Consider the following 22,405-nt stretch of genomic DNA (forward strand, 5'->3'; position numbering starts at 1 on the left):
TAGTTGGCTGCTGCCTCTCATTAGAGGGATTCCCTGAGCACTATTTGCTTGACAAATTTTCAAGATTTTTAAAAGCAGAAGCCTCTGTGAATTTTCCCAAGTTGGCCTAAGAGTCCACTGTGAACTGTAGCAGAAATTGGGAAAATTTAATAATTGTTGATCAATGACTCTGCCATGCTTTCCTGGTTCCTCCTGAGTAATTTCCACAGACTGCTTCCATGCCAACTGATACAAATAGGATTTCTGATCCAAGCTTTCAACTCACAAATACAAGTTGACAAATCTCTATAAAATAAATGCCTACCTCTTGATGTCTGTCTGTAAGTCAGATGCACAGCCATGGCTTCTAACTTACGCTCCTCTAAAGATTCCCTATTTCCCTTTCACACTGGCTGGCTGGGGGGCATCACACACCCATCCAGCATTCAGTGACATAGTAGATCCTGCTGATGGTCACCATTAACATCTTTTTATTTTTTTAATTATACTTTAAGTTCTGGGGTACATGGGGAGAACATGCAGGGTTGTTACATAGGTATACACACGCCATGGTGGTTTGCTGCATCCATCACCCCATCATCTACATTAGATATTTCTTCTAATGCTATCCCTCCCCAATCCCCCCACCCCCTGCTATCCCTCCCTTAGCCTACCACCCCCTGACAGGCCCTGGTGTGTGATGCTCCCTTCCCTGTGTCCATGTGTTCTCATTGTTCAACACCCACTTATGAGTGAGAACATGCAGTGTTTGGTTTTCTGTTCTTGTGTCAGTTTGCTGAGAATGATGGTTTCTAGCCTCATCCATGTCCCTGCAAAAGGACATGAACTCATCCTTTTTTATGGCTGCACAGTATTATAGTAATCCATGGTGTATAAGTGCCACATTTTCTTTATCCAGTCTGTCATTAATGGGCATTTGGATTGGTTCCAAATCTTTGCTATTGTTAACAGTGCTGCAATATACATACGTGTACATATATCTTTACAATAGAATGATTTATAATCCCTGGGGTATATACCCAGTAATGGGATTGCTGGGTCAACTGGTATTTCTAGATCCTTGAGGAAGCACCACACTTTCTTCCACAATGGTTGAACTAATATACACTCCCACTTGTTCCTATTTCTCCACATCCTCTCTGGCATCTGTTGTCTCCAGATTTTTTAATGATCGCCATTCTAACTGGCGTGAGATGATATCTCAGTGTGGTTTTGATTTGCATTTCTCTAATGACCAGTGATGATGAGCATTTTTTCATATGTTTGTTGGCTGCATAAATGTCTTCTTTCGAAAAGTGTCTGTTCATATCCTTTGTCCACTTTTTGATGGTGTTGTTTTTTTCTTGTAAATTTGTTTCAGTTCTTTGTAGAATCTGGATATTAGCCCTTTGTCAGGTGGGTAAATTGCAAAAATTTTCTCCCATTTTGTTGGTTGCCAGTTCACTGTAATGATAGTTTCTTTTGCTGTGCAGAAGTTCTTAAGTTTAATTAGACCCCATTTGTCTATTTTGGCTTTTGTTGCCAATGCTTTTGGTGTTTTGGTCATGAAGTCCTTGCCTATGCCTATGTCCTGAATGGTTTGGCCTAGTGTTTCGTCTAGGGTTTTTATAGTGTTAGGTCTTATGTTTAAATCTTTAATCCATCTAGAGTTAATTTTTGTATAAGATGTAAGGAGGGGATCCAGTTTCTGCTTTCTGCACATGGCTAGCCAGTTTTCCCAACACCATTTATTGAATAGGGAATCTTTCCCTATTGCTTGTTCTCGTCAGGTTTGTCAAACATCAGATGGTTGTAGATGTGTGGCGTTATTTTTGAGGCCTCTGTTCTGAAGTTAACAGTCTATCTAGAGACTACGGAGATGTTTTGTTTTTGTTCCTTTAAAAATGAAATGCTTCCAACAAAATATTCCTTTTTATAAACTTGGTTTTATATGTGCATCTGAACAGCCCAACACATTGTTTTCAGTTAAGGAATCATTTCACAGGGGCCAGGCATGGTGGCTCACACCTTGTAATCACAGTACTTCAGGAGGCTGAGGCAAGCGGATCACTTGAGGTCAAGAGTACAAAACCAGCTTGGCCAACATGTTGAAATCCTGTCTCTATTAAAAATATAAAAATTAGCCAGGTGTGGTAGAGTACGCATGCCTTGTAATCCCAGCTGCTCGGGAGGCTGAGGCAGAAGAATGGCTTCAACCTGGGAGGCAGAGGTTGTAGTGAGCCAAGATTTCATCACTGCAATCCAGCCTGGAGACAGAGTGAGACACTGTCTCAAAAAAGGAATCACTTCATAGGGAGACATTTCCAAATTGTGAGCAGCAAATTTTCAGTACCGCTTAGGGTGATAGGATACCCAAATATTTTTGCACAAGTACTTATCGCTACTAGGTATGGAAGTAAGTTTCTGGTTGACAATTTTTATATATGGCAACAGCTTTTTTTTTTTTTTTTTGAGAGACAGAGTCTTGCTCTGTCGCCAGGCTGGAGTGCAGTGGTGCAATCTCGGCCTCCTGGGTTCAAGCAATTCTTCTGCCTCAGCCTCCCTAGTAGCTGGGACCACAGGCATGTGCCACCACGCCCGGCTAATTTTTGTATATATATATATTTTTTAGTAGAGATGGGATTTCACCATGTTGGCCAGGACGGTCTCGATCTCTTGACCTCGTGATCCCCTGCCTCGGTCTCTCAAAGTGCTGGGATTACAGGCATGAGCCACCGCGCCCGGCCAGCAACAGCTTTTTAAAACAACTTTCCAGTGTCATTTTCTCATATTCACATAAGCCAGGATACCCACAGATAATTGGAACTCTGATGCTTGGAAGGTTCTGGAAGAAGAGCCTTTCCAATCCATATCACCTCAGGCAGCCTTGGAATTCCTGCCCTCTGTTTTTTGTGTGTGTAGACTCCAGAGTTCCAGAGAGAGAGTTACTCTCTTGTCTTAATGGATTTGGCCACAGAGTGGTAGAGGTGTCTTTGATTTATTTATTTTTAAAAAACTGGAAAAAAAAAAAAAAAGGAAGCGTTCTTGTTCTTGTTTGCAGGCTTCTGGGATGCCTGAATCTCCTCACCTGGTAGATGTGGCCTCACCAGGGCCCCTTCCCACACTAGACAGGCACCAGGAGAGCCTGACTATGGCCCTGCTCTCCCCACAGTGCTGGCCCATGCAGCCCCAGCTGCCTGGGCTGTTCTTCACTTTGCGTGACCAGGCTCAGTGTGTGCCTTCTATGTCAAAGGGCTCTAGCTGCGTGGAGGCTTCCAGCCTCACCTCTCACTGCTGGCTCAGCAATGGGACTCATCTGAGGGAACCCTCACAAGCTGCTGCTTCCATGCATCTCACTGCTGGGGTGCTCATCTGCCCAGGTCTGGGGGCACTTTCTTCCAGAGCAGTTGAGGATGGAGAATTACTGCTGCTCCAGTATGACAGGTAGAAGGACTGCAGTGTCTGAAACAACCGTCTGTGCTCAATGTTGTGCTGCTTTTCCTCTTTTTTTCTTCCAATAAAATCTTCCATAACAAGCATTTAAATATAAAGATGCCCACAAAAGGTCTTCTTTTATCATTATGAAACAAACTAAAGTATTTTTCTGCCTTTTTTCCTGTCTCACTGAGAAGGGAAGCTTTAAGATCCAGTTCACTCTCCTTATTTCAAAAGCAAGCGACCTGAGGGACAGGGAGGTGAAGTGACACTGAGGCCACACAGCTGGCTGGAGGTGAGGCTGGCACCAGCGCTGAGGTACCCTCCGTTCCTTTCCCTCACTGCACGCTCCCCTCAGTGCGTCCTCCACCTCCCTGCCTGCCTGGTGCTGTTTCGTGGAGCCAGCTTCTAGAGCCTCCACCCCGCTTTCTTCTTAGCCTGGCTCTTCTGAGGCACCTGGCTTTGATCATTATCTGCAGGTATAATCCTTAAATCCAAGTTTTCCTTTGGATGGCTAACCTTTCCCTGCCTCTCCCCCAGCCTACATTTTTGTGCAACCACATGCTTCCAGGCTGTCTCATAACCATCACAGTTCCACCATTCTCCAAGGGCATGGCAGTCAGCCTTGGTGCGAACTTCACTTATTCCTTGATCTGGCTTCAGGCTGTTGTAAATGATTCCTGAGAGCTCATTTCTCTTGGAATCCTGCACCAATGCTGTGGCCCATGGTCTGATTTATGGAGGGGTTACTGCGTGCCAGGCTGGGCTTTGTGTGATAAAGATGCCACAACACAGTCTCTGCTCTCAAGAACTGCAGTGTGGTGGGGACCTAGTCAGAGCCTCCCACTAGGACTATTATGCAGATTCACAGGTTCCAGGCTGCCTGCTGGACCTGACTATCCCTGCTGTCCCTGCGCTGCCTCCTCTCTGGCCCAGTACCTTACATACACCAGACAGGGCCTCCATGTTGCCATCTGAAACCTAAGTAAGTTTCTTTCCATTATTTCTATTTCCAAGCAGGTTTTCTTTGTGGGCATCCATTCCCAGCTGCTGGGACATGAAGCCCCTGGAGGGCCAGGTACTCTCCCGCACAGAAGTAGAGTCTGAAGGCTGGAACTGATGTTCTCTGCAGACCAAAAGCTTTTGCAGGGAGGGGCCTGCCTCTCCACTTGCTCTCTCTGCGCTCTGCCACTGGGATGTCTGCTTCATGCTGCTGCTGGTCCACTGGGAGTTCTGGCCCTGGGAGCCAGCACGTGATTGCTTTGAGTTGCTTCTGGGCTGAGACGATGGTCCTCTGGAGGATGCTGCAGGGGAGGTCCTTGGGGAGCCAGAGACAGTGGAATCAGACCTGGGGCAGGGTGCCTGGGAAATAATTATCACCACTCCAGGAAGGAGCATTTGGTTCGTTTTTTTTTTTGAAGAGTCTGTTTCCCTGTTGTTGTTTTTTTCCACTAGAGCCACATGTTGCTATGGGAACAAGGATGGCATGGGAGCCCAGAGCCACTCACTGGCCTTGACACAGCCCGTAAATAAATTCTGCCTCATTCCAGGCCCTGAGCTGAGTGGTCCTGGAGGGCAGCTCAAGCAGCCACTTGCAGACTTTCTGTCCTGCTGTTGGCTCATGCAGATGCCCCTCCAACATGCTCATGGGCTGATCGCTTTCCCTGGCATAAGGAGCGATGAGCGTGCAGAGTGGTCTGCAACCTCTCACCTTCCTAAGCCCTTTAAGATATAAACTCACTCATTCATGGCTCCCAAACTCCAAGGTCCAGGATCACTCGGTCCATTTTACAGATCAGAATTCACCCTTCTCCTTCAGGGCTGGCTGCTGTTTTCATTCGCTGATGGCTCTGCCATCAATCAGGTACAGCCATTTGAAATGTCACCCAGAGTTAAGGGGCTTTTTATGGGGATTAATTTGTATCAGGTGGTGAAGCTGCCATCTCCTTAAGGAAGGATCCTGCCTCAGTTTCTCCCCAAGATCTAGCACAAACTGGTGTACACAGCATGCCCAGAGGAGCCACCTGTTTATCATGCCTGACTCAGTTCTGGGCCTGGGTGCAGCTGGGTTTATTTTGCACATTGCCATCTATTATACCTTTCTGGGAGACACAGCGGCCCGGATGTTACAATCAGACTGCCTGGATTCACATTCTGATTCTGCCACTCAAGACTGTGGTGATCGTGTACAAATTAGTTAACGTCTTTTGGCCTCAGTTGCCTCTTTGCTTACAACCAAATGCTTTACTACAAAAACCGTATGCTAAAAGGCACAGCTTTCCCATAGAAATACCATGTGGGGCAAGAACGAGCGGTGCCTCCCCCACACTGAGGAAACCCCAATTCTGGCTCAGATAAGATTCATTCCCTTGCTTCCTTTATCTTAGCAGTTTTACCACTTGTATAAGCAGGCATGTTATAGTGAAGCTTTGCCTGCTTTTGAACTTTCCACAAATGTAATCCTAGTATATGGTGTTCTTTGGTGTCTGGCACTTTTCCTTCATCCACCTACAGTCCCTGCTGCCCACTGTATGAGATGCTACACTTTGCTTTTCCATCTCTGTGGATGGACGCTCATGGTGTCCCGTTGGTCCAGGATGAACAAGGCTGCAGTGAGAGCATCCTCACTCTTGCATCCTAAACTGGTACCCATTCATTCAGCTAACAGGTCCTCTAGGCTTACACGTGCCAGGCACCATGCTAGGTGCCAGGGATACAAAGATGAATATGACACAGCCTCCCTCCTCACTATATAAATTCAGTAAGTAAAATGGAACCCTCAGAGCTGCCTAAAGCCTGGCAATACCATCCTCAGTTTCTGTTATTGACGTGGCATAAACTTTCATGTAGGTTCTTGTGAGCAGAAACCCTGTCTTTCTGTAATATGTTGCAGAGAGTTTGCTTTTCCTACAGTCCTTTTTAACCCTCAAGACTGCTTGTGGGCCCCTGAGCTCCATGCCTACTGAAAAAATCACTCCAAAACTTTCGAACCTAAGTTTTCATAAAAGCCATAAAAAGAAACAGGCATACCTTCTATCTCTTGAACACCATTGACTGATTTTCATGGCTGCATAGACTTGATCTCATTTACTCCCAGCTGTGTTTCTTGAAGGATATAGGTATGTGCCTTTGTTATTTGCTAAGATAATAAAATGAAAGGGAAGGGTTGCTGGAAGACCCCGCACATCAGAACCAATGTGGTTCTGAGCACAGTTGTTGGGGCTGAAACTAAAGATTCCATTGACATTTGTAATGCTGTTGACAAGGTCCAGTTTATCTTAGACATGAGAGGCTTAGAAGAGGAACACATCTGTCTCCCCAGTGGCTCAGTTAGCATCGAAGGCAGATGGGCACCCACACAGGAATGACCATGAGCTTGCTAAGCTAGCAACTGAGACCACCATTAAGTGACTGAGGAAATGGCCAAGAAGGACCTCTTTGGCCACAGGCACTGGGGAGAACCAGAGGAATGGAAACAATGAGGCGGAAGGCGGATGTGCTGAAAGACAAACCGACATATGTCTGCCATCTAGTGCTGAGCATGGGAGGAAGACAAAGGAGTGGGGGAAAGCGTTTGAGGGTAAAGAAGAGACACGTGTGAGCACTGGGCCAAGCACAGGGGAGCTTACAGAGCCAGGCGAGCAGGGGGCAGAGGACGCAGAAGCACGCTGGTGGGAAGTGAAAGCGCAGGGCTCTGATGAGTTAAGGTAAACGATAAGGATGATGCTGAGTACACAAGAAACAGGGTCACAGAAGGAAGTGGTGGAGTCTTTTAGAGGTAAGCATTGGGGGAATTTATTGACAGAAGTCATAAACATAGCTAAAAAATTAAATGAATTTGTTGCTGTGGTGCTCACAAAGGAAGATGAGAGACAGATGCCAGTAGCAGACGTACACTTCCCAGAGGAGAGGGATGGAACGCTGCAGGAAATCAGAAGCGTGCCAGAGCAGGTGATCAAAAAATCTAAACCCACAGACTGCCGAGGCGGCCGTCGCCTGAGAGCTGGACGGATGGGAGGGAAGTGGGGAAAATTAACATGCAGCAGACGGAGGCTGAGCCTTTGGATACAGGAAGGCCTGGCTGACTGGAGCAAGACAGACACACACCTACAGCGGGCAAGAAATCCCAGTCCGCCTTAGCTCAGACAGCTCAGCCTGGGGGCCTGCTTCCACGCACCACCTGCTGTCCGCCTTTTCCTATTCCAGCAGCAGACAGAGTGTTTGGAGGTCGGGGCAGTTTCCATGGTCACTGTCACAGAGCTATCAACTCATTGGGTTCTTGGCCCCAAGAATGACTTCAGGTCTCTCTAAACAGCCAGCTGCTCTGCAGGTTGCTACTTATTCACTGTCCAGGACACTGCCCACCTTTTGCCAAACTGCCCAGCTGTCTCCTCTTGAATACCCTCCCACAGAAGCCTCCATGCTGCACTTCCCCACTGGCCCCTGCTCTGCCCACCCCTCTCTGGATGGGGAAGCAGCTGCAGAAGACGGGCCTACCTGGGCCATTTGGCAAAGGGTTTGTTCACCCAGATTTCCCTTTGTTCTACACACACAGACAGTATTACCTCTCCATGCCTAGACCAATTCCATCCATACTTTCTGAAGTGAGTACAAAGTATCTGGGGGGTTAACAAACACTGCAAAGTGGAAGCTAAAGGGAAACAGTGTTTCTCTTGCTCTGACTTGAAGGCTGCTGTAAGGGATTGATGCTTGTGTCCCTCCCAAATTACTCTGTGGAAGCCCTAACCCCTAATGGAATAGGATTAGAAGTGGGGTCTTGGGAAGTGATTAAGTTCAGCTGAGATCATGAGGGTGGAGCCCCCATGATGGGACTGGTGTCCTTACAGGAAAAGTGCTGACTGAACACTTGTGCCTGCTCTCTCTCTCTTGTGGGAGTGCAGACACCTAAGAAGGCCATGTGAGGACACAACCCAGAAGATGGCCCTCACCAAGATCCAGCTTGCGGGCATCCTGATCTCAGAGTCCCAGCCTCCAGGACTGTGAGAAATGAATGTGTGACTTTAGTCAATGGACTAGCCAGCTGAGACAGCTGCTGATGTTATTTAGCAAACAAGCAGGGACACACTGAGGAAATCTTACATCCTCTGCCCTCCCGGCCACCCTCCATAGTGAGAGAGGTGCCCTGACCCCTTTTTCTCTACAGTTCTGGAGTTCTGGCTCCCATGGGACCGGGAATCAGGGTGGTGTTGCACTTGCGTCTCCAGCCTCCTTTCCCATGCTGTGGCCCTCCCCAGCTCCAGGAAGCGCTCCTGTCCATGTGGTCATGTTCTCCTCTAGAGCTGTTTCTCCCAGGAATCCTGCCTGACCAAGCCAAGCCATTCTCCTTCCCTGATGTGACCTCTGTCCCTCACACCTCTGAACTCTGCCATACTGGCTTACACACATTTCCACTGTTCTCTAACCTGTTATGACTCTGTTTAAATAATGTCCCAGAACCCAGTATGCTGTAGTAAAGAACATTCTCTGGGGTTTTGCTATATTCTTGATGCCCAGTAAACTTCACCTTTATTGTAAATTTTTTGTGTTTTGAGTCAGGGTCTCACTCTGTTACCCAGGCTGGAGTACAGTGCTGAATCATAGCTCACTCCAGCCTTGAACTCCTAGGCTCAAGCGATCCTCCTGCCTCAGCCTCCTGGGTAGCTGGGACTACAGGTGCATGCCACAATGCCTACTAATTGGTTTTCTTTCTTTCTTTTTTTGAAACAGAGTCTTGTTCTGTTGCCCAGATTGGTATGTAGTGGCACAACCGCCAAACTGCCCAGCTGTCTCCTCTTGAATACCTTCCTACAGAAGCCTCCATGCTGCACTTCCCCACTGGCCCCTGCTCTGCCCGCCCCTCTCTGGACCTCAACTCACTGCAATCTCCGCCACTTGGGTTCAAGTGATCCTCCTGCCTCAGCCCCCCATGTAGCTGGGATTGGAGGCATGCATAACCATACCTGGCTAATTTTTGTATTTTTAGCAGAGATGGGGTTTTACCATGGAACTTCTAATCTCAAGTGATCCACCTGCCTTGCCCTTCGAAAGAGCTGGGATTAAAGGCATGAACCACCAGCCTGGCCTTTTTTTTTTTTTTTTTTTTTTAAGTAGAGACAAGGTCTCACTATGTTTCCCAGGTTGGTCTTGAACTCCTGAGCTCAAGCAAACCTCTGGCCTCAGCCTCCTAAAGTGTTGGGATTACAGGAGTGAGCCAATGTGCCCGGCTTACTCTGCCTTTTTGTGTACTCTGAGAATGAGATCCTGTTCATTATTTATTTGATGACTTAAGACGTTTCCTGGCCCAGTGCAGTAGCTCACGCCTGTAATCCCAGCACTTTGCGAAGCCAAGAGGGGTGGATCACCTGAGGTCAGGAGTTCCAGACCAGCCTGACCAATATGGAAAAACCTGTCTCTACTAAAAATAAAAAATAAAAAATCAGCTGGGCGTGGTGGTGGGTGTCTGTAGTTCAGCTACTTAGGAGGCTGAGGCAGGAGAATCACTTGAACACAGAGGGTGGAGGTTGCAGAGAGCTGAGATTGAGCCACTACACTCCAGCCTGGGTGATGGAGTGAGACTCTGTCTAAAAAAAAAAAGGGGGCACGGTGGCTTACACCTGTGATCCTAGCACTCTGGGAACCGAGGTGGACAGATCACCTGAGGTCAGGAGTTCCAGACCAGCCTGACCAACATGGAGAAACCCCGTCTCTACTAAAAATACAAAATTAGCTAGGCGTGATGGCACATGCCTGTAATCCCATATACTCAGGAGGCTGAGGCAGGAGGATCATTTGAACCAGGAGGTGGAGGTTGCTGTGAGCCAAGATTGCACCACTGCACTCCAGCCTGGGCAACAAGAGGAAAACTCCATCATCTCAAAAAAAAAGAAAAAGATGTTTCCCAGTTGGCAACACTACTTTGAAGCTTTTTTCCCCCCGGTCAATAATGGATTGACCATTATTGGTCAATCCAACTGAGCAAGTTATTCACTAGCTAAATAGGATGGATCACAAGGTAACTAGTGACCTACTCTCCAACCCATTTTAAATGGACCAGTCTCCACCAAAGTGGTTGGGGGCCCTTGCACAGATATTTTTGGGAAATCCATCATGAAAGAGAGATTTTACACTCCAACTTCAGAGCTCTGTAATGGGAAATAATTCCTGAACTAGAATAACTTTGAAAAAAAATGTCCAAGATTTTCTTCTTCCCTGGTCACTGAGGTGATGGGACTGGGACTGAGGGCAGCCCTGGAAGAAGGCTCTGAGCAGACTCGCCTTGCTGCTGCTTAGCCTTTTCTGACTTGAGAATTCCTTGTGATACAAAATTTCAGAATTCCATTTAGGAATGAAAGAAGAAAACTAGGGGATGCGCTGTATAAAAGGCAGGAACTGCAAATGAGAAAGAATTAATTCTATTTCAGTATGTTACTATGTAAACACTTCAATTGTTTATGACCTGATGTTTATAATTCTCAAATTTTTTTTAGAAAATATCAGTTGGTTTACTTTTATAGTTTTCAGGTTTGTTTTGAAATAAAGAGGCAAAAGGAAAAGTTCCAAGTTTCTGTTTACAAGCTCCTCTCTGCAAGAAACACATTGGAGATGTGGGCCACTTTTATTCTAAATAAATAAAAAGGCAAAATGAATTTAAATTATCACAATATTTTCACTTTTAAAAATGCTTTTTGAAGTACCAGAAACACCTTGATGTGTTCTGAGAAAATTTTAATTCCATGAAGACCACACATGAATCCCAAGCACAGGGTCCATTTGCTAGATGGAAATGTGGAGCCCTGTGTTCAAAAAGCAGATAAAAAGCTTTCTGCTTTCATCTAGGATCTCTCTCTCAAGCTGTCACACTGGTTATTACTTGCTACTTAATGTTGTGCTCCCTCCCTCAGGCACAGGGACAAACATCCCCCCGCCAGTATGGCCCCTCACGGGCACCCAGGGCCCTATCCTGTGACTTAAGCTCAGGTCTCAGACCAGACCCTGGCCCCACCCATCCCTGTGCCAGGGCCCCTGTTGGGGATGGAGGAGGCAGTGATCATGGGTGAGATGAGGAGGGGGAGGCCAAGCAGAACTCAGGCATCCTGGCTCAGGGAGTGGGTGGCTGAGAGCTCATCGCAGGAAGGTGGGAAGGGGCAGGAGACGGGATTGTGTGTGGGCTGAAACCCCAAGGTCCTGGTGTGTGTTCCACTGTGTGACGGAGCTTCACTTATAAAACAATTCAAAGGGAAAAAGACCCTAAGATTTCAAGATAGTGCCACAGAGTATTACACCTCAAGCGTTGGGTTCCATGACTGTCCTGGTGGCACACCATAGAGCCAATCCTGCATATACCTGAGAAGGATCATGGAAAGGTACAGTTGCAGAACTATTAATATTTTTATGTTTCTCATCTACCGCTTGGATTTCGAACCATCATTCCCTATGCTGCCTGCCTTAAACTGGAGGTTCTTTGGCGGTACACACTTGACACAGTATGACTACATAACAGCACGGGAGTGATAAGTCAGCAGCATGGCCACCTGCTAGACACCAAGCTCAGAGGGGCAAGGAACCTCATACAATTGCTGTCATTTGGGAGGGCTAAGGACTCAGACACAAGGGATGTGTTTGACCTCTCAAGGCCTCTGTGGTTGGCTGATTCCACAGAGAGCTGTAGGAATTAGCAAAGCAGTAGGAGCTGGCTTTCATTTGCTAGTGAAGAGATATCCAGAAATGATAATGACATCCCCACTGTGCAATTGCAGGACTTTCTCCATACCAAGCTGTCTGAGCAACAGGCCATTAGCAGGCAGAACAAACAGTTCCACTTAACTCAGGATGTAGCATTTACCTGTACATCATGAATCTCACAGCACCTCTCATGAAAAGAGCCCCTTACCTCATTTGCTGTGTTGTGTGTCCCAACGATCCGGATGAAGGAGGCAGGCTGCCTTTCAAAAGTTACTGACTGCCAGGACCTGTGAGAGGAAACAACCATTTGCCTGGTTAGACGGTGCAGTTAACTCTGACAGTGTGGCTGGTGGAGTCACATGCACAGAGGAGGGAGGGCTTCCTGTCCTCAGGGATCTGCACTGTAGGAGGGTGGGGCCGGGGCTGCACTTAATGTATGGCTGAGAGATGCAGGATATACAGTGTCCCTATTCAGGAACCTACAGTTCCATCACAGAAGGCACTCCTCCCCATCTGTGAATGTCACTTAGGGTTCTTACAAAGCCCTCCATAAATAAGCACAGAGTGTAGACCAAGCCCTCATTACAACAAGAGTTCAGACAAATAAATGTAATCACAGTGGCAGGAGTTCATAAATATATCTCTCCATCTATAAGATGGGGCCATGACAGGGCCAACCTCAGGGCTGTTGGCAGAATGACCTCAGTGATTCATCAGACATATATCCAATGAGGAGCAGTTACTCAGCACAGGAGGCTTCTGGAAGGACAAGAGTTTTGAAGAGGGCAGGGATGTGGGAGGGCTACAGAGTTCCAGGACTCAGGTTGGAGCAGCCGGGGTCCTGCCCTACCATCTGACCCCGACACGTGAGTGATGGCACATGGGGGTGGTGGCAAGTTCCCCATAGACCTCTACCCTTTCCTTTCCTGCTTCCAAATGCCGCCCCGATACCGTCTTTTCTCAAGACTGGCCTGTCTCTGTCTGGGTGGTTTCAAAAGCATCCCCAATATTTTAGAGGCAATTCCTCATTGATCAGCATGGGCCAGGCTAGCTCATTTAAGACTCAGCAGAGCAAGCCCTGAACAGACCCTGAGAGGAGGAGTTCTGCTCTTGGTTGAACGCTTAGCAGCTCATCAGAATGCGCCGGAGGAGTGCATGGCACCCACGACTGTAAACTCCAATAATATTTTCTGTAATAAATGTGAGGAGTTCACGGTTGTTGCCATCCCTCCTCTGCTCTCACAGTGGAAATGCCAGCTGCTGGGAAGCTGTTTCCTGTAATTGTCTAATTACCAAGTAATGCTAGCAAAGAAAATATATATGTATTTGCAGTTTGTTTTTCCCCTTTGGTTTCAGGTGTTCCATCTTCCCTCTCACTATGAACCTCCCACTGAGATTGATTCACTGCCGCCTGGACACCAGTCCCCTTAAGGTCATTAAAAAGTCATTACCATCTTGTGTGCAAAGTCTGTGTCCCTGAAAGCAGTTTTCTGGAAACAGTAAGAACAATCACTCTCTCTGTAAAAATGCTATTCTTCACACAAGAAGGTGATACCATCTGAACATCCCAGGGCTTGCACTGGTGGTCTATTTTCTTAGTAGGTGACTGCTGTCCTCTCAGACCCCTAGCCCTCTTGGGGAAGGTCTGCTAGATGGGTTGCAGCCCATGGGCTGGCAGGGGGACTTGCAAGGCGCTGTGGGGTTTCCACGGGCCTAGCTGTCTCTCGTGAGCCAAGCAGTGGAACTCACCACACACTCACGTCCTTCCTCCAGCAGGGGAGGGGAAGTGAAGGGAGCAACCCCGGCCAATGTTCACACTATTTGGGACATCAGAGTCCTATCCTTGTCCCTAAAGGAAGCTAAAGAGTACATTAAAGCTGGCCCACTGTCTGCTTCTCAGGCCACGCCTCCAGGAAAGGGAAACAGAAATAGGGTGAGTGACAATAGCTGGTGACAGTTATTAGGTTCAAGTCGAAGTTTCACAAAAAGGACTGGTATGGGGAAGCAACGGGAATGGAAGAAACTGAGCAAAGATTTTCTTCTTCTCAGCCTTCCAGCTTGATGCCTGTCAAATCTCCAGGTGATTCTGGACATAAAGGTACAAGTTGACAGTTGGAAGCTCTTGGTCCTCAACAATATGCATGTGGCTCTGAGAATGAAGGCAGGCCCAGAATCATGGCGATATGGTCCCATACATTCCTCCCTCCATGATGTAGAGGAGACTCAAGGAGCACAGGCAGTGAGGTCTCGATGGGAGCCATCCTGGGCAGAGCCGGCCTGAGCCTGGGTCTCCCTCCCCTCTCGCCCTTGCTGCTCCTCTTGCCTCCACTCCCCTCTCCCTACACTAGGCTGCTGCAGTGGGCTTAGGGCTCTGGGCTCTGGCCCCACTGCCTTTGCTTGTGCTTGGGGAAGCAGGGGAGGCAGGGCTGGCAGCACAGCAGCCTGAGTGCGAGGGAACATTTGCAGAGTAACAAGATCAGAAGGTCTCAGTTTAATACCAACCCTCCATTACAGTGCATTAATATCTAATCACACTGGACTTCAGCCTGAGCGCTGAATACATGATTTCATTTTCAGCAGAGCCGGATACCAATTCTAAGACCAAAGTATCAGTAGAAAGGGAAGTTGGTTAGGATGAGGAAATGAGGATCTCTCTCCCCGCATCAGATTCCATTCCCCTAAACTTCTTCAAAATAGTTTGTCATGCTGCTTGAAGGGGAAATGAAAAGGTGGCATTGGAGTGGTCACCACCATGATTGTGCCACATTTGCAATCACTGTGAAACCTCAAAGGAGCTGCCTCAGCTGAGATTTCACAGGGCCAGAAAACCACCAGCATTTGTTTGGTCAATGCAAAAGCTTTTACTGGGCTTTATTGATAGCTGCATAGACATTCCAACTCACCAGGTACCCAGAATCTCTTCTCCAGGAGGCAGTTCTTCCAGGAAAAACAGCTCACTGGAGGCCTGGCAGCCCACCCACTCCAGAGCCAGGGCTGGGCACTGAGAGGAAGGTGTTTGAACAGGAACAATGAATGTCAAAAAATAAATGTGGTCTTGGCTTTGAGAGCTTAATAAAATCAAAATCCCCACACAGGATTGAAGTCCCAACCCCTCCATACTGGTTCTGACTGGATGAACTATTATCCTCCCCTGAGTGCACTTTCCTCATTTAAGCAATGTTGACAGAAAGAACACCGCTCACCTGCTCACTGAAACGCATCTAGAATGAGGTCCCAATGATGTCCAATTGTAAATATGTATCTATACACATATGTGTTGCTTTTAAATTTTTATTTTTTATTTAATAAAAATTTTTGCCTGGGTAACAAGAGCAAAACTCCGTCTCAAAAAAAAAAAGTTTTTAAACTTACTTTTTATATTTTTTGCTTATTTGCTCCCATGCACACATGTGCGAAACTATACACATATGTATCAAAACATAGATGGCTATAAGAATGTTTGCCAAAATGTTGATCCAGATTTTAGCTTTGGATGAAAGAATTTCAAGACATATTTGGTTTACTTTGGTGTTTTTCTGTACTGTTTGAACTTGGTACAATGTATAATACATGTAAGCATTAAACAAAAGTACCTATCTTGCCTATTATCCAAGGATTTAATAATACAGATCATGCGGCATGGAGCTAGTGAGAATGGCAGCACTGTATTATTATGCAAAGTATTCCAGCAGAGAGGATCATGGGTGACAGTCAAGACAGCAGGCTTCACTCCTGGTCTTTCAGGACTAGGGGCAATGTGCCACAGGGGTGGAGAGCATGAGCCCTGTACCCGGGCTGCCAGTGACTGAATCTTTATCTTGTACTTTTAACAGTTCTAGGACCTTAAGCAAGTGGCTTAACCTCTCTAGGTCACAGTCTCTTGATCTGTAAAATGGGAATATAGGAATAACTACCTCAAATTTTTTGTAAAGATTAAGTACATTAACAAATGTAAAACATCTAGAAAAGTACTGGCATATATTAAGTACTAAAAAATTAGCTGATATTGTTATTACCACTATAATTACATTCAGCTAATGAGGCTGGACAAGATACACTGGGTTCCTGGGCTTCATCTGTGAGTTGTCAAGTTTGACAGTGTATGATTCAATGACTAAGTTCCAGGGGCACCCAAGGCGACTTCCATCAGCAGCCATGTCTTAGAGGCAGACAAGCAGCTGGGCTTTGGAAGAATTAAACAAGTATTTTTTTGAATACGTTCTTGAGCTTGGCACCTGCTGGGTGTTATGGAGGACACAGGCAAGATGTAGTGCCCCTTCCTTAAGCAGTCTGTGATCTCACCATGGAGATTAGCTATCCTTCCACAGACTCATTACAGAGTCTGTGGAAACTACAGTGGTCCCAACTTACGAACACTACAGTGGTCCCAACTTACAAACCCGTGCTGTTCCAAAACTCGCCTTGTCATTGGTTGTCTGCTGCTTAGAAACAGTTTTTCCACAGAATAAAGCTATAAATTTTGAGAGGGTGCCCAGGCTCACCCAAAAAACTCAATTTAACCCATGATGAAGCTAAAATACTATGTATATGAAGTTTAAAAGGAAAAAAAAGCCAGGTGCAGTGGCTCACGCCTGTAATCCCAGCACTTTGGGAGGCCGAGGCAGGCAGATCACGAGGTCAAGAGATTGAGACCATCCTGGCCAACATGGTAAAACCCTATCTCTACTAAAAATACAAAAAATTAGCTGGGTGTGGTGGTGCGTGCCTGTAGTCCCAGCTACTCGAGAGGCTGAGGCAGGAGAATTGCTTGATCCCAGGAGGCAGAGGCTGCAGTGAACCAAGATGGCGCCACTGCACTCCAGCCTGGCGCCTGGCAACGGAGCAAAACTCTGTCTCAAAAAAAAAAAAAAGAAAAGAGATATTGTTGCCAGAGTAGTAATTAAGCAAAACCCAGAAAAACAAGGGATTTAAAACAATCCTTCTAAAGCTGCTGCTTGAGGAATGAGGATTCAATTCTGTAATGCAAATGAAATCTTGGGGATGTAGCTGGAACATGGTAGGTGGTCTATTAATAAGGAAAGTTAAAAAATGGGCCAAGTTTGTCATCCTAAAAGCCTTTTCCATCCACAGACCACTGGGTGGTTTACAAAGTATCTTAGAGTCGTGATCTATCGCATTTGGTTCCTGACACAATCTTTTAGGTAGGGAGCCATCAATCTGAATTCCATTTCAGAGGCAAGGAAACTGAGGCAAAGAGAAGTAATCTATGGGACATCTTAGAGCTGTCAGGATACAGTCAGCAACAGAAGCCAGATTTAATGACTATTAGTTTAGGTTCTTTCCACCAGAGGGCAAGATGAGGACCTTTCAAATAATTTAGAGGCCAAGGCACTGACTAGTCACTGTCCCCTGGGTTTTATTTTCCTGGCTCCCAGATAGTACTGACACCTCACTTACATGTCTATGTCATGACTCCAGGGCCAGAAATCACAGTAGCCAGAACCACTGTATGGATCATACACACGAGTGGATCATAAGGTGGCCTCAGGTAAGTGACAGTTCGCTGAAGTCTCCGTTTCCTGTGTGAGGTAGGAGTGATAGCAGTACAGTATTTACCATTTGGGGTTGTGAGGACTCAAGGAGAACACACAAACAGCATGGCACATGGTGAAAGCAAATTAACTGTTGGCTATTACTCTCACATCACATTCACACATATGGCAAACTGGAAAGAAGAGAGGCTCAGCAGCTGCTCTCTCTACAAAAAGATCAATATGGAGAAAGATCTAAGACAGAAGGCTGTGCTCAAAAGCAAGTTAGAGGACAAGATGTACAATATGGGATTATACACACTAAACTGTATGCGTGACTCAGGAAAACATACAGGTCTGTGAAATATTGGGAAACATTCTGGTAGGATGGATGCTAAATTCATGACAGTGACTATCTCTGTAGAGGGGGTGAGGACTGGGGCTGCTGATGGGGAACAAAGGCGATTTCAACATTAACTAGAATGTTTCATTTCTTTGATAAAAATATAAAAGACTTGAAGTATATACAAAAAATATTACATATGGTCAATTCTGGGGATAAGTATGTGAGCAAATGTTATATTACTTTTATTATCTTATGTATTTTAAACATTTCTTGAAATAAATAAAGAGACAGAAGAGGAGAAAGGGATTAAAATTGTATCTGTGTTCATGTGGGCAGGAATTTGCTGGAGACAGAATTAGCTAAATTGCAAACATAAAAATTAGGGGGAAAAGTGGAGTTGGTCCTGCAGTAGCAGTGTGGATTTGGCAGGTGGTGCTGCTAGCTCCAGCCAGCTGTGTCACCGTTGGAAGGAAGTAGAGGACAGGAGAGCCACTGGGTGTAAGGAATGTGTGTTCGCCATCAGTATGGGCAGGCTTTATGTGAGTGGCTCTGGATGATGAGGACACTGCACCGGCCCACCGGTAATGGGGGAAAGGGTGACCATAGCTCAGTGTAGAGCAGCTCTCTGTCCTGAGCCTTGTTCTGCCTTCTCTGCGGATTCAGGATCCAAGGGTGAGGGTGCCTAGTTTTCTTGAATCTGGAAGATTATGTGACTCTACTACACATGCTGTAAAGAGAATGCAGATATCGGAACTTTTCGGCAGCAGACCTGTTGAACACTGGGGAGACGGTGACAGGAAACCATTTGGCCAAGGCCAGACTGGCAGGTAAACACAGCAGACTCAACACATTGGCATAGTCTCTATTTTCTCCACTCAAAGGGCAGTAAAGAAATATATGTTTCCCATCAAATATATGTATTATATATTAACTAATACATGCAGACACATGCATGACCACAAAACAAAGAGGAAGGATGAAGAGGTGTGACCACCTCTCTGCATTGGCACCTCAGAGAGATAGCACACAGGAAGCAAGTGGTTCATACCACAGAACCCTAGAAAGGCTCAGGTCCTCAAGTCACCAGCTACCTCTAAAAGTGGAGGTGTGCAGGGGGCTGAACCAGGAAGACTGGTTGAAAGCACGAAAAAGGAGCAGATGCACTCCTCAAATCCCTTCCCTTCCTTCCTGCATAGTGGGGACAAGCATTCCTTCACTTTGACGGAGACACATATTTCCCTCTGGAGACCATGAACAGAGAAGATCTGAACTCTGGGGCCCTAGGCACAGCAGAGAGCAGAATCCCGTAGCAGCTGAGAGCAAAGGAGTTACATGGAAGTCATATCCCAGATGGTAAGACCCCCCAGTTCCATTCCCTCCCTTGGCTTTCAGGCCACTGTGATACAGTCTTAAACCCTAGGCAAAAGACTGGAGAGTCCCTTTCAGGAGCCGCTGACCAGTCCAAGAGGAAAGAGGTACAGATACTGAATGACCTTCCTTCTCTCTGTCCCTCTCTCCTTTCTTCCATAAATATTTATTAAGTCCTTACTATGGAATAAGCCCATTTTAGATCCTGAGGATACAGCACACAACAAAGTCCCTGCCCTCAAAGAGCTTATGTTCTAATGAGAAGGAGACAGAAACAACAACAGCAACAAATTTATCAGAGTTAAAAGGGGGCTATGGAGGAACCCAAATCAGTGTTAAGTAGACTGGGAGGAATGCACGGCTTTAGTTAACACGTTTCGGTCTCTTTGGAAAGGTGACAAATGAGCTAACACCTACACAGCTGGAAGACAGGGCCATGCAGATCTGAAAGCGCATTCCAGCGAGAAAGCACAGAAAGCACCAGTGTGCTGGGCAGGGGTATCCCAGTGAAACATCTAATCCCTGCCTGATAACACTCAACGAAGCCCACAAACCCAACCATATTCTAAAAGCTTCCAGCCAGCTTTCATGATGCCTAACATTTAAAGGGAAATGGTGGCAAGAAAAGCCTGGGCTGCTGCCCCTAGAATGTAGGCAGGGGTGACCACAGGCTACCACCCTCAAGGCTTGAAGTGTAGGCACAAACAAGGCTCTATTTTAGGGCCTGCCCCTACAGACTGCACACTGTCCTGGAGCCCAGTGGAGCTGGACCTGAGGTCAGGAGAAGCACGGCCTGCTATCCTCAGGGCTTAGATGTGCGGAGGTTATGCACTCAGGGCTGAGGTGCAACCAAGGTACTGGCTACCACAGCAGGGGCGGAGGTATGAGCACCACGGGCATTTCCCACCTGCAGGCCTAGGCTACTGTCACTGAAGGTGGTACTGCCCTCTCCAGGGAAACGAATGAAAATAAAAACACAACAGACCAAAACCTATGGGACACTGCAAAAGCAGTACTCAGAGGGAAGTTTAAAGATTTAAGTGCCTATATCCAAAAAGTAGAAAGTTTCAAATAAACAGTGTAACAATGTACCTCAAGAAACTGGAAGAGCAAGAACAAACCAAACTCCTAAATTAGCAGGAGGAAAAAAATAAAGATCAGAGCAGAATTACATGAAATAGAGACTAAATAAAAATACAAAGGATCAACGAAATGGAAAATTGGTTCTTAGAAAAGATAAAACAAAATTGATAAACTGCTAGCCAGACTAGCCAAGAAGAGAGAAGACCCAAATTAACAAAATTAGAAATGAAAAAGGAGACACTACAATTGATAACACAGAACTACAAAATATCATCAGAGACTATTCTGAACAACTATATGGTAACCACCTAGAAAACTTAGAGGAAATGGATAAATTCCAGGAAACATGCAATCTATCAAGACTGAATCAAGAAGAAATAGAAAACCTGAACAGACCAATAATGAGTGTGAAATGGAATCCGTAATAAAGTCTCCCAACAAAGAAAAACTCAGGACCTGATGGATTCACTGCCAAATTCTACCAAACATATATAGAGGAACTAATACCAATCCTCTTCAAATTATTCTAAAAAATTGGGTGGCACATGCCTGTAGTCCCAGCTACTTGGGAGGCTGAGGCAGGAGAACTGTTTGAGTGTGGGAGTTTGACAGTGAGCTATGATTGTGTCACGCATGCCAGTCTGGGCAACAGAGCAATACCCTGTCTCTAAAAAAAAAAAAAAAAAAAAAAAAAACAAAAAACCCAAAAACAAAAAAACTTCCGAAAGTGAAGAGGAGGGAATACTCCCTAACTCATTCTACAAGACCAGCATTACCCTGACACCAAAACCAGACAGGAACACAACAAAAGAAAACTATGGGCCAGTATCTTCGATGAACACAGACACAAAACTTCTCAACAAAATACTAGCAAACCAAATTTAACAGAACACCAAAAAAATAATATACCATGATCAAGTGGGATCTAACCCAGGGATGCAAGGATGGTTTAACAGACACAAATCAATAAACATGATACATTAGATCAACAAAATAGGGGACAAAAACCATATGATCATTTCAACAGACACAGAAAAAGCATTTAATAAAATTCAACATCACTTCATAATAAGAAGTCTCAACAAATTAGCCATATAAGGAATATACCTCAAAATAATAAAGGCCATCTACGACAAACACGTAGCTAACATGGTACTGAATGGGGAAAAGTTGAAATTCTTTTCCGTAAGAACTGGAACAAGACAGGGACGCCCACTTTCACCACTCCTATTCAATACAGTAGTAGAAGTCACAGGCAGGGCAATCAAGCAAGAGAAAGAAATAAAAGGCATCCAAATTGGAAAAGAGGACATCAAACTGTCCCTCTTTGCAGATGCCATCTTATATTCAGAAAGACCAAAGGATTCCACCAAAAAACTCTTAGAGGTGATAAGCAAATTCAGTAAAGTTGCAGGATACAAGACCATCACACAAAATTCAGTAGCATTTCTATACACCAATAATGAAATAGCCAAGAAAGAAATCAAGAAGGCAATCCCATTTACAATAGCTACCATGGAAAAAAATACCTAGAAATAAATTTAACCAAGGAGGTGGAAGAGCTCTACCAGGAAAACTACAAAACACTGATGAAAGAAAGTGAAAAGAATACAAACACACAGAAACTCATCTCATCCTCATGGATTCGAATAATTAATATCATTAAATGACCATACTTCTTAAAGCAATATACAGATTCAATACAATCCCCATCAAAAATGTCATTTTTTTTTACAGAAATAGAAAAAAAATCCTAAAATTCATGTAGAACCAAAAAAGAGCCAGTAGAGCTAAAGCAATCCTAAGAAAAAAGGACAAAGCTGGAGGTATCACACTACCTGGCTTCAAAATATATTACAAGGTTATAGTAATCAAAACAGTTGGTATGGGTATGAAAACAGACACAAAGACCAACAGAGTGTACTAGAACACCCAGAAATAAATCTGCATATTTACAGCCAACTGATACATGACAAAGGAACCAAGAACTTACACCAGGGAAAGGATACCCTCTTCAATA

At 45.6% G+C, this 22,405-nt stretch overlaps 1 protein-coding gene across 3 annotated transcripts in view; it reads right to left on the bottom strand.

Annotated features, from left to right (window-relative positions):
• The window catches only part of BTBD9 (BTB domain containing 9), a 500,550-nt gene that overhangs the window by 41,877 nt on the left and 436,268 nt on the right, over positions 1-22,405 (bottom strand). For all 3 annotated transcript variants that reach the window (XM_054254942.2, XM_035297693.3, XM_008994362.5), the window contains exon 10: positions 12,305-12,383. In XM_054254942.2, coding sequence (XP_054110917.1) covers positions 12,305-12,383 — 79 coding nt within the window. The remainder of the gene's footprint in view (positions 1-12,304; positions 12,384-22,405) is intronic.

This window comes from Callithrix jacchus, chromosome 4, assembly GCF_049354715.1.
Source record: "Callithrix jacchus isolate 240 chromosome 4, calJac240_pri, whole genome shotgun sequence".
Lineage (NCBI taxonomy): Eukaryota > Metazoa > Chordata > Mammalia > Primates > Cebidae > Callithrix > Callithrix jacchus.